This window comes from Brassica rapa, chromosome A09, assembly GCF_000309985.2.
Source record: "Brassica rapa cultivar Chiifu-401-42 chromosome A09, CAAS_Brap_v3.01, whole genome shotgun sequence".
In the NCBI taxonomy this organism is placed as follows: Eukaryota; Viridiplantae; Streptophyta; class Magnoliopsida; order Brassicales; family Brassicaceae; genus Brassica; species Brassica rapa.
The window spans coordinates 38,690,593-38,705,790 of record NC_024803.2 but is presented as its reverse complement, the minus strand read 5'-3'; the positions used below and the strand labels follow the sequence as shown (position 1 = coordinate 38,705,790).

The following is a 15,198-nucleotide window of genomic DNA, read 5'->3' as shown; positions in this document are numbered from 1 at the left end:
TCAATAATATTAATTATAAACTATTTTAGTCAATTAAACATATATCAATTTATTTTTCTCAATTATTTTGTGTAATCTTCTAAGAAAATATATAGATATATAAAAATACTTCTATTAGTTTGATTTTTTTTTGTATTGTTTAGAATTATGTTTTGAAAGAAATGTTATTTCTTTTTCTAATATCAAGATTATCTGTGTAATTTTTTTTTTAATAAAATCACATTATATACAAATTTATGTTTTTCATCTAAGAAAATATAGATATATATAGAGTATTTTATTACTTCAAAACTATATTTTATGTTATTTAAAAATATTTTTAAAAATGTAATATTACTATTTTGTGAACTTTGCTTTTTTTGAAATCATATTATATATACATATATTTTTGTTTTCAATATTTCTTTTAACTTTATAAAACAATTCCTTTTTTATTATATGTATATGTTTTTGGAATTTTTTTAAAAGGAAACTAAATAAAAAAATAAATAATAATATTTAATATTATTAATTCATTAAGGGTATCAGTGTAATCAACCATCGTGAAAGTTAATATGAGAGCGACACATAGGAAACTGACTTCTCAAATAATATTATAGAGATTATGACACATATAAAATATATAATACTAATCATAAAAATAAAATATCGATTTATAAGAAAGTAAAAATTAACACCCGCACGGGCGTGCGGGTCAATCTCTAGTATATTGTTATTGTAGGTGATTTACATTTTCCTTATATAAGAGTTTAATTATTGTGTGTTTTGTAATTGGAAACCATTTATGTTCATAGCTCGTCCTTGGTTGTTTCATCACATCCTTCAATGTATGGGATGACCCAATGCCTCCTCCCATATTAACGTTTATGTTCATATCAATTTACATTTTCCTTATATAAGAGTTTAATTATTGTGTGTTTTGTAATTGGAAACCATTTATGTTCATAGCTCGTCCTTGGTTGTTTCATCACATCCTTCAATGTATGGGATGACCCAATGCCTCCTCCCATATTAACGTTTATGTTCTCCTGATATGATTCTTCTTCCTTGTACTGTGTTTTTTTATCTTAAAAATTAATATTAACATCATAGTAACTTTTTCCATGGTTTAACCATACATAATAATTACCTTTGTATCCGATTTGGTAAAGATGGTGAGATACAATTTTCACATCATGTTGGTTTTGGTTTTTGTGAGATAACAAACTAAGTCCCACATTGGAGAATTAGACAAAGAATATCTAATATATAAAGAGATGTCCAACTCTAATTAATAGAAGGTCTTTTGGGATGGAAACCAAAAGTAAATCCATGCGGACTTGCCAATTAGACCCAAAATGAACAATGTCGTACTAATCGGATAATATAGAGTTGGACATGAGATTTAACAATCCCAACAGTTTTAACCATCTTCCACAAAGAGATAACATGATTTTTGCCCTTAGGAAAGAATTTAGATTAGTAGCAACATTTTTTATCTTCCATAAACTCTCTAAAACAAAATTATGGATATGATCAATGTGTCGATGAATCCACTCTCTTGATTAAAATTAATAACACATTGAACTCTCAAATTTATTCCACTCTTACGTGCAATATTCTTCAATAGAACCACTTAAAATATGTGAATGCTCGTTTGCTTCTTATAGAGAATAAATAGCCACATTTTTACCACATTTTACCAAGAATTTTGCTATAATTCTACCAAATTTTTTTTTTGCTATAATTCTTTACACGAAATATTTTGTCTCAAATTCAGAATATGTTTCTCTTTTTCCGCACTTCGTATGACGGATAGGATCTCTCCTTAGGTGAATAGCCACAAAACTTGCCATGAAATATATTTCTGGCTCTTTTTTACAAAAAAAATAATATATTTTTTGCTTTTTTTATGGTGGCAAAATCATGACTCATAATGCACTACTAGTTTCTGATCCGCCGCCCTTGAAAAGATGGACGGGTATATTTTTTGTTTTACTTTATTTTTAAAATTTTAATTTTCATATTTATATTTTTTTGTAATGATATTTGTATTTTTCTGTAATCATATTTGTGTTAAATTTTTTTAATTATTACTAATAAATACATAAATCAATACAATACTAAAATGCAAATATAAGTCATGGAGAGGGTGTTTTCGTCCCCCAAAAAAACGACCTATAGGAAAACTGATTTCTGCCACGTCATAAGCCTCGCCTACGTCATTTGGGCTTCAAATTTCACCGGTCCGGCATCGTTCAAATTCGAGAAACTCGTGAAGTCCATCTCACAGCTAAGTTCCCTTTCCCCTTTCCGCGAAGTACAAACTCTAACTTATGGTGCATTAAAAACTTTTAGAATTTGCCACCTATATAAACCCCTACATTCTGATTATATTATACAACTCATCCATATCTCTAAACAACTCCTCCAAAATTTAAACATGAGTCAGGTATTTTGGTTATACGCCACAAAACGGAACCATCTTTATCATCTCCAAAAAGAATCATTACAATGAAGATAAAGAGGCCAAGGACACAATAAACAAAAATTGTGATATCCGTCGCTCTGAAGACAGCAAGCAATGGCCACCTAATCCACGATACGGTAGGCGATATGGAGTACATGCTTGAATACCATGAAATTGATTTTTATTCGGTAATAGAGATTATCAAGCATACTTTTGACTTTGTCGCACACACTATTCCGACGCTCAATGATCCCACAGATACAGATCTTGATATAATTGTTAAGATATCTGATCACAACCTAGACGCGATCCGCAGAATTGACCTAGACGTTTATATCATCGAGCTTCGTGAAAACCGAAGAGAACTCATCCCTAACGAAAAAGATGATATTAGAACACTTCGCAGCAAATTGGGCATATATCATCTTTTTCGCTAGGGATGGGTTCTCTTCGGTTTTCACAAAGCTCGATGATATAGACGTCTAGGTCAATTCTGCGGAAAACGTCTAGGTTGTGATCAGATATCTTAACAATTATATCAAGATTTGTATATGTGGGATCAGCAAGCGTCGGAATAGTGCGTGCGACAAAGTCAGAAATCTGCTTGATAATCTCCATCACTGAATCAAAATAAATTTCATGGTATTCAAGTATGTACTCCATATCGCTTACCATATCGTGGATTAGGTGGTCATTGTTTGCTATCTTCAGGGCGACGGATATCAAAATTTTTGTTTGCTGTATCCTTGGCCTTTTTATCTTCATGGTAATGATTTTTTTTTGGAAATGATAAAGATGGTTTCGTTTTGTGGTGTATAACCCAAAATAACTGACTCATGCTTAGATTTTGGAGGAGTTGTTTAGAGGTATGGAAGAGTTGTTTAGAGGTATGGAGGAGTTGTATAATGGAATCAGAATGTAGGGGTTTATATAGGTGGCAAATTCTAAAAGTTTTTTTAATACACCATAAGTTACAACATTAATATATGTTGAATAGTAAATAAGTTACGAATTAATAAACATAACTTGGTCTTAACCTTAATAAATTGATCATAGTTATAAATATGTTTCAGTTTCAAGATTTGTATCAAAATCAATTTAAAACTATTAACGTAATCATAAACTACAATAACGTAAACTATGTGCTATAAAAGGAAAAAAAAATCTACATATATACCAATAAGAAAGAATAGTAAAATATTCAAATTCAATTGGTCAAATAAAATGTATACAAAATTTAAAATAAACCAAGAAATGAAAAAATACTAAGGTGTATATGCAAATAGTGATAACCGGTTGCATTCTTCTCATTACTATTTTTACTTTTTAACGTGATTGCCTACATTAGCTGTTTAAAATACGTTAAAAAAATTATTATCGCTGCATCCTCTTATTTGAAGCTTTAAATAATAAAAACATAAAAACAATTATATTAACATAATTAAATTTAAACTATATAGACAACAAATACAAATATAAAATTATAAATAACTTATCAATAAAAAAAACTGTCTATATATAAAAAAAAAAAGAAAAATTAATTATAATGTAATATAGATAATTATTTAAAACTTCCAAAGCCTCACGCTTCTTACTAAACCATTAGTTTATTCTCAAACATAAGAACAAAAATATTGAAATTTCATTTTCATATTGCAACTCCACCTCAAAAAAAAAATCTAAAAACTGTCCATAGTTATGACAACATTTAAATTATAGTCAAATAGGACGTTACACGCTTAAATTCTAATATTAACCATTTCTAATTTATTAAAAATTTAAATCATAATCATTAAATCTTGGCCACCTTAACCGACCATAATCACACCTCCCTGGTTTGGCAAGTAGGATTTTAACCTACGTTACGAAGAATATAGCAACAATTTTTATATAGACTATTCCCTCATTCAGCCTTCAAGCAGGTATAATGATTTATCATCGTAGAAGTTTATTTTGTCACAAATTTGTCATCGTAGAAGTTTCGTGGTTAATCTGTGGCTATATGTTGTCATGTTTTAGTTCATAACAATTTCGTGATTATTTTACCATTGATTACCACATTTTTAGTTTCTATCTTTTTCGTGGCTTTTCAAATTTATCACAAAATTTAATGGTTATAACCGAAATCTTTTCTAATGTAATTAAGAGTTTTTCGCGACTCTGATTTTCGAAGTAAGTTCAACTAAGTTCATAACAACCTTAGTGTATATTTAAGCACAAAAAAAAACAACCTTAGTGTACATATATGTCCATGTCTATACCTCTCTTCCTAGGAAATATCGTGTCCGTATTTCATAGTGTTATCTTATTATTTTATTTTTCTTTTTGGTGTAAAATGTTAAGTGATATACTCATATACAATTTTCTTATTTTATTTTTTGACAAACATTACAAAACTACAATGTGAAAATAAACTCATCAGTTTCTTATGTTTGGCGAATACATTATTCTTTGGTGTAAATGCTAATTGTCGTATACATTTAAATTATAATATTTATAAATATGCACGTCTCCTTCGAAATATTCCATCTTAATTCACAAATACATATCACTCTCACCATCCCTTAAACCACAAATTGAAAAGAAATGTGCGCATATACGCTGAGAAATTATATCTGATCTAATATACAATGTAAGGAAAATTTCAAACAATAGCTCTCATACCAAACTTGGATTGGAAACTTGTTTGGAAAAAGAATCTCTTCTGAATATTTCCAACTAGGTTTTGAACTACCACAAAATAAACAAAATGTAACTAATTGCGAGTCTGTGACTTGTGACATACGTCGCGTGGCTTCCTTCTTGTTTCTATGAAATTGTGAATGCGAATGCGACGACGGCCCTTTGTAATTTCCTCTTTCTCCACAACCATGAGTTTGTCGGTGCATCTAAACTCCAAACCAACAACAATAAATAAATAAATGAATTCAAAAACCTAGAAAGAGAAATAAAACCTACTTCAAAACTACACATATTAGATCTAGAATCGGTGGTCTCAGACTCTCAATTAATGGCTTAATAGTGTCAGCCAATACTAGTATAGTACCTTTAAATTCATTAACCTAACAAAAAAATTACAACCATTAAACATTTACGTGAATGACATGTTTATGGTATTTGTATATATATAAAAAATGCAAACAACGTACGAAAATGGTTGTCGGTTATTCACAAATCCCACGAGTGTGCAACGAAGATTGGTATAAGAAAGTCATAATATTTTAAAGACACTACTAGATGCACGATCCACGAGTGGACCAATGCATGCTTAATAGAAAATAATTGTAAGATATCTGTTTTTATTTTGTTCAAAAAAATGTAGAGAAAGTATAAAAACTTATCGATGCATGTGAGGATCCCGATCACACTCTACTAATACCACTGATTTTCCTCGTAATTACACTTGATGCCACTGTCACTGACCTAATCTTAGATAGAAAGTTAACTACCATGACACTAGACCTAATCCAAGCATGTTCAGGAAGCAAATTTATCGTAATCAGAAGCACAACTTTTCTTGTTGAACTCAAAATTGTAGAATATTTATATTTGTGATTAAAATACTCTTATTTAATATGTGTTTCAATTAGACAATCTCTATGTGAATAATCGTCAATAGTGAAAAGCATATTTCTAGATAGCTCCTAGTAAACTATGTAGCGGTAAATCTGTTGGTTTCAGATATGAACTAAATTACACTGTTTGACTATTGTCTAAGGTTTTACTAGAAAATCTAGAGCAATTTTATTGGAAAATGATTAATGATGATATAATTTTTTTTAAAAACAACTTACATGTCTTTTACAAAGTTCAGAAAGTTAAGCTCTTTGTAAAATGCTGTGAAGTAGTAACAAAGTCTTGTGGAAAATTAGCTCTCTTCACAATCCTCTTCATGTTGCTCTGTAAACTCTGTTGCACTAACTGCTGCACCGCCCTCCTCTCATCACTCATCCTAACCTCACGATTCCTCTCTCTGCTCAACGAAGACGAAGAACATGTTATCCCATAGATCGGAGCCGAGACTTGCTTCCCTTTGTCCACCGCTCTCAAGGACTCTAGTATCCTCGACGCTCGCCTTTGCACCAATGGGCTTCCCACAAGCGTCAGCTCAAGCAACGAAGACTCAATACCCGCTTCGATCATCGCCCTCCGGTCTCCATACCCCTTGTGAGCCATCAACATGAGAATGTAAACCGCTTTCTCTTGACACTTCTCCGAATCATTCCAGTTCAACACGTCGACCAGTATAGGAAACGCTTCGACCGCTTCTCCGACCGCTCTTCTTCCTTCCGACACTGATACCACGTTGGTCAATACCGAGAGGATCCTCTCGCTGACTTCCATGTCTCCCAACGCGTTCAAGAGGAAAGGAACGAGGTCGGTTTCGAGGATGAACGAGATGTTTTCGTGGTGGATCGAGAGGTTGTAAAGAGCTCGAAGAGCGTCTTCTCTAGCTTGCGAGCTACTAGTTTTCAGGGCTCTCACTAGGAAGATGATCGCTCCAGAGGAACCGATGATCGGTTTGTTCGAATCTAACGCGCTTAAACCAAGAAAATTCGCAACGATAGCCTCGGAGATTGCTTGGTTAGGAGGAGGCTTTGACGATTCAATAAGCTTTAGCATTTTGTGAACTGCTCCTCCTCTAACAATGGCTTCTTTGTTCCTGAAAAAAAATATTAAAATATCATTTTTTTTATTCGGTCCATTAGCCTTGCAAAAATAAATAAGGCATCAAAAGGAAGCTAGTTAGTTAGCCGTGGACAGTCGAGCGTTACAAAAAATGGTTTTAATTAAACATGCAGTTGGAGACTTACGCATCATTGCCGATTGCGAGGTTGAGAAGAGCATAGAGATAAGCAATCAGAGCATCTTCGTTTTGCGAATCGTCGATCATGCTAACAAGCGGAGGGATCGCACCGAGCATGGCGAGCGTCACTCTCGCCTCGGCGTCATCCTTAGCTAACAGCCTAACCTCACTAGCTGCCATTACTTTCTTCTCTCCCTCCGCTTGTAAATCCTTAGCCACGCGTTTCAGAATCTCCAGCGTTTCCTCCTTCTTCTTCGTTAAGTTTAGCAGATCGCATAGCTTCTCTGATTTCGTCGCTAACTCATCACCTCCGATCGTCGTTTTATCTTCTTCGTCTTGTTGGAGTTCTCGCTGATGACGTGAGCTGCCGCCACAGCTGATGGCGTCCAGGATCATTCTGCGGAATGTCGATCTGGAGAAGGAGTTCAAGGAGGTGGAGGAAGAAGAAGCGGAGGGAATGCGGTGAAGGATGAAAGGATCTACATTGTTCCGGTGACACTTGGCCATTTTCTCCGATCAGCTCTATGCAGCTTGATGGAGGAGAGAGAGAGAGAGAGAGAGAGAGAGAGAGAGAGAGAGAGAGAGAGAGAGAGAGAGAGAGAGAGAGAGTGAGAGAGAAAAGAATTGTTCTGTTTTTATTTGGAAGCGAAAACAGAGGAGAAAGTAAATAAGCTTTATAGATTTTTTTTTTTTTTTATTAATTACTTGTCCTAAGCTCGTGTGAGCATTTTTTGTTTTGTTTGTTTGTTACGTAAATTTCATATAATTAAAATTTAGGGCTACTTCCAAAAAATGCCAAACTCAATTACACAACACATGAGAAGGAAAAAAAAACCTGTCACATGCTCTTGTGCTATGAGATCAGCATGAAAAAATATTATTACAAGGAGTAACAAAGTTAACGGCAAAAGACGCAAAGACTTTAGAAAGAAAAAACACTGAACTGAACCAACAAGGATGAAACGCTGACCAGTCTTTTTTGGTCGGCCAAAACACAAATTAGTTGACTAAAGTCAGTCTCAAACATCACTTCTCTGCACACCTTTTTCCAGCAAACACTTGATGGATCACAAAAGAACTCCAAACTCTCACTGTGATGGGGCCAAGCTCTTTACTGCACCTTTTATACCCAAGAGTCGAGTTCCATCATCATCATCATCACATAAAATCCAAGTCCACTTACGTGCTTATTCTCATGCAGATATTCTTCAACTTGGCATACAATGGCGGAGGAAAAAGGGTGCACGCATACATACATCCCGGCGGACCTAGAAGAATTATTTAACAGGTGTCAAACATAAAGGTCGTTGTCAAAATCATAGGTGAACTAGTTCAAACTTAATAAATCTATATAAGATGTGAGGAGAAGTTTTTTTTTATGGAGTGTCAATTTAATTAATTACATAGTCTATTTCTGTTTAGTTTATTGACATTTTGTAAAGCGTAAAGTAACTTTAACCCTTAGACCATATGAATCAATTGTTTAACCAGATAAAAAATGGTTAGACTCAGTTGAAAGTTGAAAATTCAATTGTTTAACAGGCTAAGCCAGATGTATCAGATTGTTTCCCCATTAAAAGACACGACTGACATTTCAAAGTCACTAACTAATTAGTAAGCTAAACTATCATTAATGAGAGTGTTATTCGCTCATTTAATGACCAGACAATAGAATTACTAAGAGAACTATAAAAAATAAGGAAAGATTTCAATGTCGGAGGCTATTAAACAGAAGGGATTCGATTCAATTCTAGCGATATGAGAATGTGTTTAATTTAATTTATTAAATCGTTTCTCCGATTTGATTTTGTTAGATTTCTCAAGTTCATCTCATAAAAATTAGATTAGTAAGAACATTTCTTTTGAAAATATATAAGAAAATGTCCTCAAGATTAAATTAAAAATAAAGTGAAAACCGGTTTTAGGAGAAAGTTATGAAAACCCAACAAACACTTGTCAATTATAAATTAAAAATTATTTCAATACTTAGTTGTAAAAACAGTTTCTGTTAGAATATCAATTTCTTTTGTAATGAAAAGCTCTTCGGATTTCTCGCCAACGAACTCTCCATGAATTATCATAACACGTTACTCACTGCTCCTAGTTTTAATTCAAAATGCTTATGGACAAAGAAGTAGGTGTGTTTGCTTCTGTCGGCAGGAGATAAAATTTTTAAACATCATCCATCCGCACGTGTCAGAAAACAGAGCTGAATCTACAGAACATAGAACAAAGAGTTACAAAAACGCTTGTTTATAGTATAATCAAGCTGCCATTTCTTCGATAGGAGCATTGTTCTCAAGCTTCTTGATGACCAATTTGTTGCTTGTCTGGTCAACATCCAGAAGGATAGTGTCCTCCTCTGCAAAATCTCCTTTCAAAACTTCAACGGCGATCTCGTTCTCCACCATCTGTTGGATCACCCTCTTAACAGGCCTTGCTCCATAGTTGGGATCAAACCCAAGCTGAGAAAGAAGATCCACTGCTTCTTTTGTGTAGTGAAGCTTTATTTTCTTCTGTTCCATCCTGTTCTTCACTCGTTCCAGCTACACCACATGGTTACAATACATCAAATACCAAACCAAATTGGGGTGTATACAAGTTAATAATTATAATTACCTGCAACTCAACGATTTTGGAGATTTCCTTCGAATCTAGCGGCTGAAAGACTATGTACTCATCGATCCTGTTCATGAACTCTGGCCTGAAAGTTTGTCTTGCCAAGTCCACAACCTGCCGCTTCATCAACTCATACACTGCTTCTTTGCCGTCTTCACTGTTTCCGAGAGTCTCGAGTATGTGGTGGGATCCTATATTAGAGGTCATAATCACAACACAGTTTGTGAAACTCACTCTCCTCCCTTGAGAATCAGTTATCCTTCCATCGTCGAGAAGCTGCAGCAGGATGTTGAAGACATCAGGATGGGCTTTCTCGATCTCATCGAACAAAACCACTGAGTAGGGTCTTCTACGAACAGCTTCAGTCAACTGTCCACCTTCTTCATAACCGACATAGCCAGGTGGTGCACCAACGAGCCGCGAGACTGAGAATTTTTCCATGTACTCGCTCATGTCGATCCTCACGATTGCGTTCTCAGTGTTAAAAAGGTATCCGGCCAGAGCTTTGGCGAGCTCGGTTTTGCCAACACCTGTGGGACCCATGAACATGAAGCTGGCTATTGGACGGTTAGGATCAGAGAGACCGGCCCTTGAACGCCGGATAGCATCTGATACTGATTTTACAGCCATGTCTTGACCAACAACTCTCTTGTGGAGCACTTGTTCCAGCATGACCAGCTTCTCTCTCTCTGACTGCTGAAGATTCGACAGTGGAATACCGGTCCACTTGCTTACTACCTCTGCTATGTCAAGATCGGTTACCTCTTCCCGGAGTAGTGACTGTCCAGACTCTCTGAACTTGGTGAGGTTTTTCTCAGCTTCTTCTAATTGGCGTTGAAGGGACATAAGTGTTCCATATTTGAGCTCAGCAGCACGTTGTAGATCATATTCACGTTCAGCAGATTCGATTTCCAGGTTGACACGATCGATCTATAAAAACATAAAAACAAGTTTAGAAGGACATTAAGCAAACCACTAAAAGTACTATACAAAGATTTGTACCTCTTCTTTAAATGAACGTATTCTAGTCATGAGAGACTTTTCTTGCTCCCATTGGTCACTGAGTTCTTTCTGTTTTTCTTTGAGAGCGGTCAAATCATTCTCAATCTTATGAAGGCGTTCTTTTGATGCTTTATCAGTGTCGTTTTTCAAGGAAAGCTTCTCCATCTCCAGTTTGATCACAGCTCTGTCTATTTCGTCGAGTTCAGTTGGTTTAGAAGTGATCTCCATCTTCAGCTTTGCAGCAGCTTCGTCAACAAGATCAATAGCTGAAACAAAACAAAGAACCATCCATCTTTAAGAAACCAATGCTGCTCTCAGAGTGATTTTTACAAAGGTGCAAGCTGTTCATACCTTTGTCTGGCAGGAAGCGTTCAGTGATGTAGCGGTCTGACAGAACCGCTGCTGAAACAAGGGAACCATCTGATATTTTAACACCATGGTGTAACTCGTAACGCTCTCTTAACCCACGAAGAATCGAAATGGTGTCTTCAACAGATGGTTGGCCACATAACACTTGTTGAAACCTACGTTCCAGAGCTGGGTCTTTCTCGATGTATTTGCGGTATTCAGTCAGTGTAGTAGCACCAATGCATCTCAGTTCACCTCTTCCAAGCATTGGTTTCAAGAGGTTGCTCGCATCCATTGCTCCACCGGTAGCTCCTACAAGCGCAACAATATCAACAACTCCATTCATTAGTTTCATTCAACAACGCATCACTGTCTTTTGACAAGTAGAAAGCAAGCTTATTATGTATCTAATCTAACAATCTTTATAGTTGGTGGTTAAAAATAAAAGGTACCTGCACCAACAACAGTGTGAATTTCATCAATGAACAAGATTGTCTGTCCATTGGAAGCAGTGACTTCCTTCAGTACTGCTTTCAACCGTTCCTCAAAATCTCCTCGAAATTTGGCACCAGCAAGCAGCGAACCCATGTCAAGAGATATTAACTACATGACAAACCAACCAAGCCAAGAACACTGTTAAAATCTTCATCTGGTTCATAGAGAAGAGAAAAGGTAAACAAACTAAAGAGAAATCGGGGCAAACCTTCCTATTCATAAGAGGTTCAGGGACATCCCCTCGTACAATTCGCTGCGCCAACCTGAGGAAGTTAAAAAAAATCTCTCAGTAAAAGTCGTCAGAAGAGAGAGTAAAAGCATAAGTGAAAAACGGCTTACTTACCCTTCAGCGATTGCAGTTTTGCCAACACCAGGCTCACCGATGATAACAGGATTGTTTTTCGTCCTCCTGCACAATATCTGGATGCACCGCCGAATCTCATCATCCCTCCCAATGACAGGATCCAGTTTCCCTCGTCTGGCCATCTCAGTTAAATCATTCCCATACTTTTCAAGCGCATCATACTTTCCTTCAGGATCTACATGTGCAGGGTAACAAAAACGTTCAATGACGATGATGATACTATCTTTTTGTCACACGCCTTACAAGTATTAACTTACTTTGATCAGTAACTCGTTGACTACCGCGGACCTCTTTAACAACTTCCTTCAAGGCCTCCTCTTTAAGTTTCAGGTTCTTAAAAAACTCTTGCCCAAACCTTTTGTCCGAATAAAACGCCAGCAGAAGGTGTTCAACAGACACATAATCATCTTGAAACTCCTTCTTATACCTCTCCGCGTTTTGCAACACAGTACTGAGAGACGACCCTAGCACCTGACCACTGGTATCACCAGTAACCTTAGGCTGTGTGGAGATGAATGCGTCAGTAGCCTGGAGAACAGAGCTATTGTCGATCCCAGCCTTAGCGAATATCCTCCTGGCGAGACCGTCTTTCTGCTCCAAGAGAGCTTTCATCAAATGCTCAGACTCCACGATCTGCTGCTTAGAGACGCGAGCCGCGTCGAAGGCGTTGAGAATCCCTTCCCAAGCCATCTCCGTATACGAGTTCTGATTAGTCTACACAAAGACAAAATCATTCGAAAAGATTCAAACTTTCTCAAAATCAAATCGACGGGAAACACGAAACCTGAGCTGCGGTGGCGGAGAAGCGGCGCGGAGAAAGGAATTGGAAAGAGAGAGGTAGCAGTTGTCGGCCATGAGTGATCGAGTTTGCGGCGTTTCCGGGAGCTCCGATGAGGGAATTTGGCCGGAGAAGAGAGGAGGTGGGAGAGGAACGCGATGTGAAGTGGTGAGCAGAGGCGGCGGAGATAGCGCGAGAGCGGAGGAGGAGAGAGGGTGTGGAGAAAGCGTTATAGGCTCTGATGGCTGCAGAAGCGGTGGACTTGGATAGTCTCCTGGACGCCATGAGAGGTTGCTGAAGAAGCAACTAGCGAGGGCGACGAACGTGTAGAAGGGGTTTTATCGAAAGGCGACGGAGATTTTCGCTGGGAGAAGATTATATGAGTTTTGATTTTTTTGGGGGGATGCTTGGAGAAGAGGCAAAGAAGAAGTGTGTAGAAGTATTCTTTCCATCTCGAACCTTCTTTTTTTTTTGTCATCTTTGAATTTCATTCAACTTAAACGGAAGTACCATCATTACAAGCCAACAGTCGACAAGAGTCGCAACTCTTCCGAAGACCAAAGCCGAGAGTTCACAAATCGAACATCCCAGAGACCCAAGTTAAAAAAACATAAATAAAACCATTACTCTAGAGACTACTACAAACAAAGGATTATGACTTGAAATACTTAATGATCAAGGAAACTCAAACCGAATACCATAACAGCACCAGGTCGCCAATCATGACCAAGAACCTGAAGACGCACGAGTTGAACTCAGAAACAGAGACTTGAGAAGACCACAATCCATCACAGGTCACAACCACAGCCTCACGAGAAACAACACCGGCGGAAACAATCAACAACCGAGGCGCAAATGGAGCCAATAACAACCACTACCGCGTCTGCAATAAGACCACGGACAACCCAAGAGAGGAAAGGCACAAGGTTGAACCTTGAAACTCCAAGTGGGGAAAACGTCTAAAAGGATCAGCAGCTCTTGCACGCGGACCCTCGTGTACCCAAACTCAACCATCTACAAAGCAAGAGAGTGGTCACGTCCTCGCAAGAGAAGAGCCGAAGATCGAACCCATTGCTTCGTCTTGATACCTCACACCATGCAGAGGAAGCAAGTAGATGCCTACACAACAGATTGCCATCCAAGAGACGAACCCAACAAAAAGACCTTGACAAACACAGATTACCAACGACTCACGAGAACGAAGAGAAGCTGGAGCACACCTGATCAAAAGCTACGACCAAAGAAGGAAGAGCGGCTTAAAGACACCAAGTCCGGAACATATAGCCTCCCCATATCGTAACCCGTTGAGAAGGCACTTCCACACCACTAAACTTCAAAGGAAGACAAGCCACAACCCCAACCACACAAGACGACTAACTATCATTAACCCAAAGCTAAGAGTGCCAATAAAGAGAAACATCCAGAGCTGAGAGAGTCGTGTCCACGACTGAAGAACAGGACCAGAAGTATAGAAACAGATCTGAAAGAACCCCCAATCTAAAGAGAGAGGAAAACCATGAAGCACATAGACCGTCAGATCCGAGAACCCATAACCCCTGGCCAAAAAATCACTCTCCACACTCCTCTGTTCACCTTCACGACGGATTCCTAGCCCTTTTCAAATCGAACGAAAACCAGAGACAAGACAAAAGCAAAACACACAGATCTAAGAAATTAAAGTGCAAAAAACTCGACTCCAGTGCTATAGGAGCCACCGGAGTCGAGCAGCGGCGGCCACAAATGGAGGACTAGGTGTTAGGGCGAACTCGAGAGCGTCCGTCTCTTTCAGCACAGTGTTTAAGTTAAAAGCCTACTCTTGGCGTTCCATCTCGAACCTTCCTATTTCACCACTTCGTTTTTTATTTCTAACTTGTTTTATATGTTTTTTTTTTTTTTTGGTAAAATGTTAAATATTATATGTTCAATTTAATTGATACATTGCAAATCATTTTTTTTGTCAACTTTTTCATTGATATTAATTAAGAGTACAACAAGTGAAGACTAATTTGGCCAGGAAATTACGTAAGGTTGGTTATTTATACGATGGAATAGTAGTCTTCTAGAAGCATAATGGAAAGTATACATCTGATTTTTGGATAATAGCAGTATATCTCTTGTATACTGATGGGCAAAGTATTTCCAGCATTGCTTTGAGTTTCTTCATAGGAGGTAAATTGCACAGTGCGATTGACCAAAAGCTAGTTATGTCTCACGAACTCTACATTCTCTCATAGGAGAAGCGTTTTATTTGCTGAACCGCCATTAACAAGGCTTGTTCTTCAGCTTGCAAAGCATTTTCTCTCTATAGGAGGTGGAGGAATTGCTGTGCTACCTTG

The 15,198-nt window shown here is 37.1% G+C and overlaps 2 protein-coding genes across 3 annotated transcripts; both read right to left on the bottom strand.

The window, feature by feature from the left end:
- Positions 1 to 354: 354 nt before the first annotated feature.
- Positions 355 to 9,112, bottom strand: LOC103842209 (U-box domain-containing protein 7). Of its 2 annotated transcripts, XM_009118834.3 has the most exons (3): positions 7,264 to 9,112; positions 6,244 to 7,112; positions 355 to 5,337 (listed from the first exon to the last, which is right to left on the bottom strand). In XM_009118834.3, the coding sequence occupies exons 1-2, from the start codon at positions 7,761 to 7,763 to the stop codon at positions 6,260 to 6,262; spliced, it is 1,353 nt and encodes a 450-aa protein (XP_009117082.1). In that variant the 5' UTR covers positions 7,764 to 9,112; the 3' UTR covers positions 355 to 5,337; positions 6,244 to 6,259. The 2 variants fall into 2 exon arrangements, with proteins under 2 accessions (XP_009117082.1, XP_009117081.1); XM_009118833.3 differs by having other exon boundaries at positions 949 to 7,112.
- Positions 9,113 to 9,357: 245 nt separating this feature from the next.
- On the bottom strand, positions 9,358 to 13,292 carry LOC103842208 (chaperone protein ClpB4, mitochondrial). Its single transcript, XM_009118832.3, has 9 exons — positions 12,869 to 13,292; positions 12,342 to 12,798; positions 12,064 to 12,259; positions 11,929 to 11,983; positions 11,678 to 11,828; positions 11,229 to 11,537; positions 10,878 to 11,143; positions 9,876 to 10,805; positions 9,358 to 9,802 (listed from the first exon to the last, which is right to left on the bottom strand). Exons 1-9 carry the CDS (start codon positions 13,145 to 13,147, stop codon positions 9,521 to 9,523), a joined length of 2,925 nt encoding a protein of 974 aa, XP_009117080.1. The 5' UTR covers positions 13,148 to 13,292; the 3' UTR covers positions 9,358 to 9,520.
- Between the last annotated feature and the right edge of the window lie 1,906 nt (positions 13,293 to 15,198).

Bases quoted from the DNA above. Each gene is read 5' to 3' on its own strand.
- LOC103842208 (XM_009118832.3), bottom strand. From the start codon at position 13,147: ATGGCGTCCAGGAGACTATCCAAGTCCACCGCTTCTGCAGCCATCAGA. The intron at 12,260-12,341 runs GTAAGTTAATAC...CTGCACATGTAG, and splicing joins TCAACGAGTTACTGATCAAA to ATCCTGAAGGAAAGTATGAT. The intron at 11,538-11,677 runs GTACCTTTTATT...TTGCGCTTGTAG, and splicing joins TCACACTGTTGTTGGTGCAG to GAGCTACCGGTGGAGCAATG.
- LOC103842209 (XM_009118834.3), bottom strand. From the start codon at position 7,763: ATGGCCAAGTGTCACCGGAACAATGTAGATCCTTTCATCCTTCACCGC. The intron at 7,113-7,263 runs GTAAGTCTCCAA...ATTTTTTTTCAG, and splicing joins CTCGCAATCGGCAATGATGC to GAACAAAGAAGCCATTGTTA.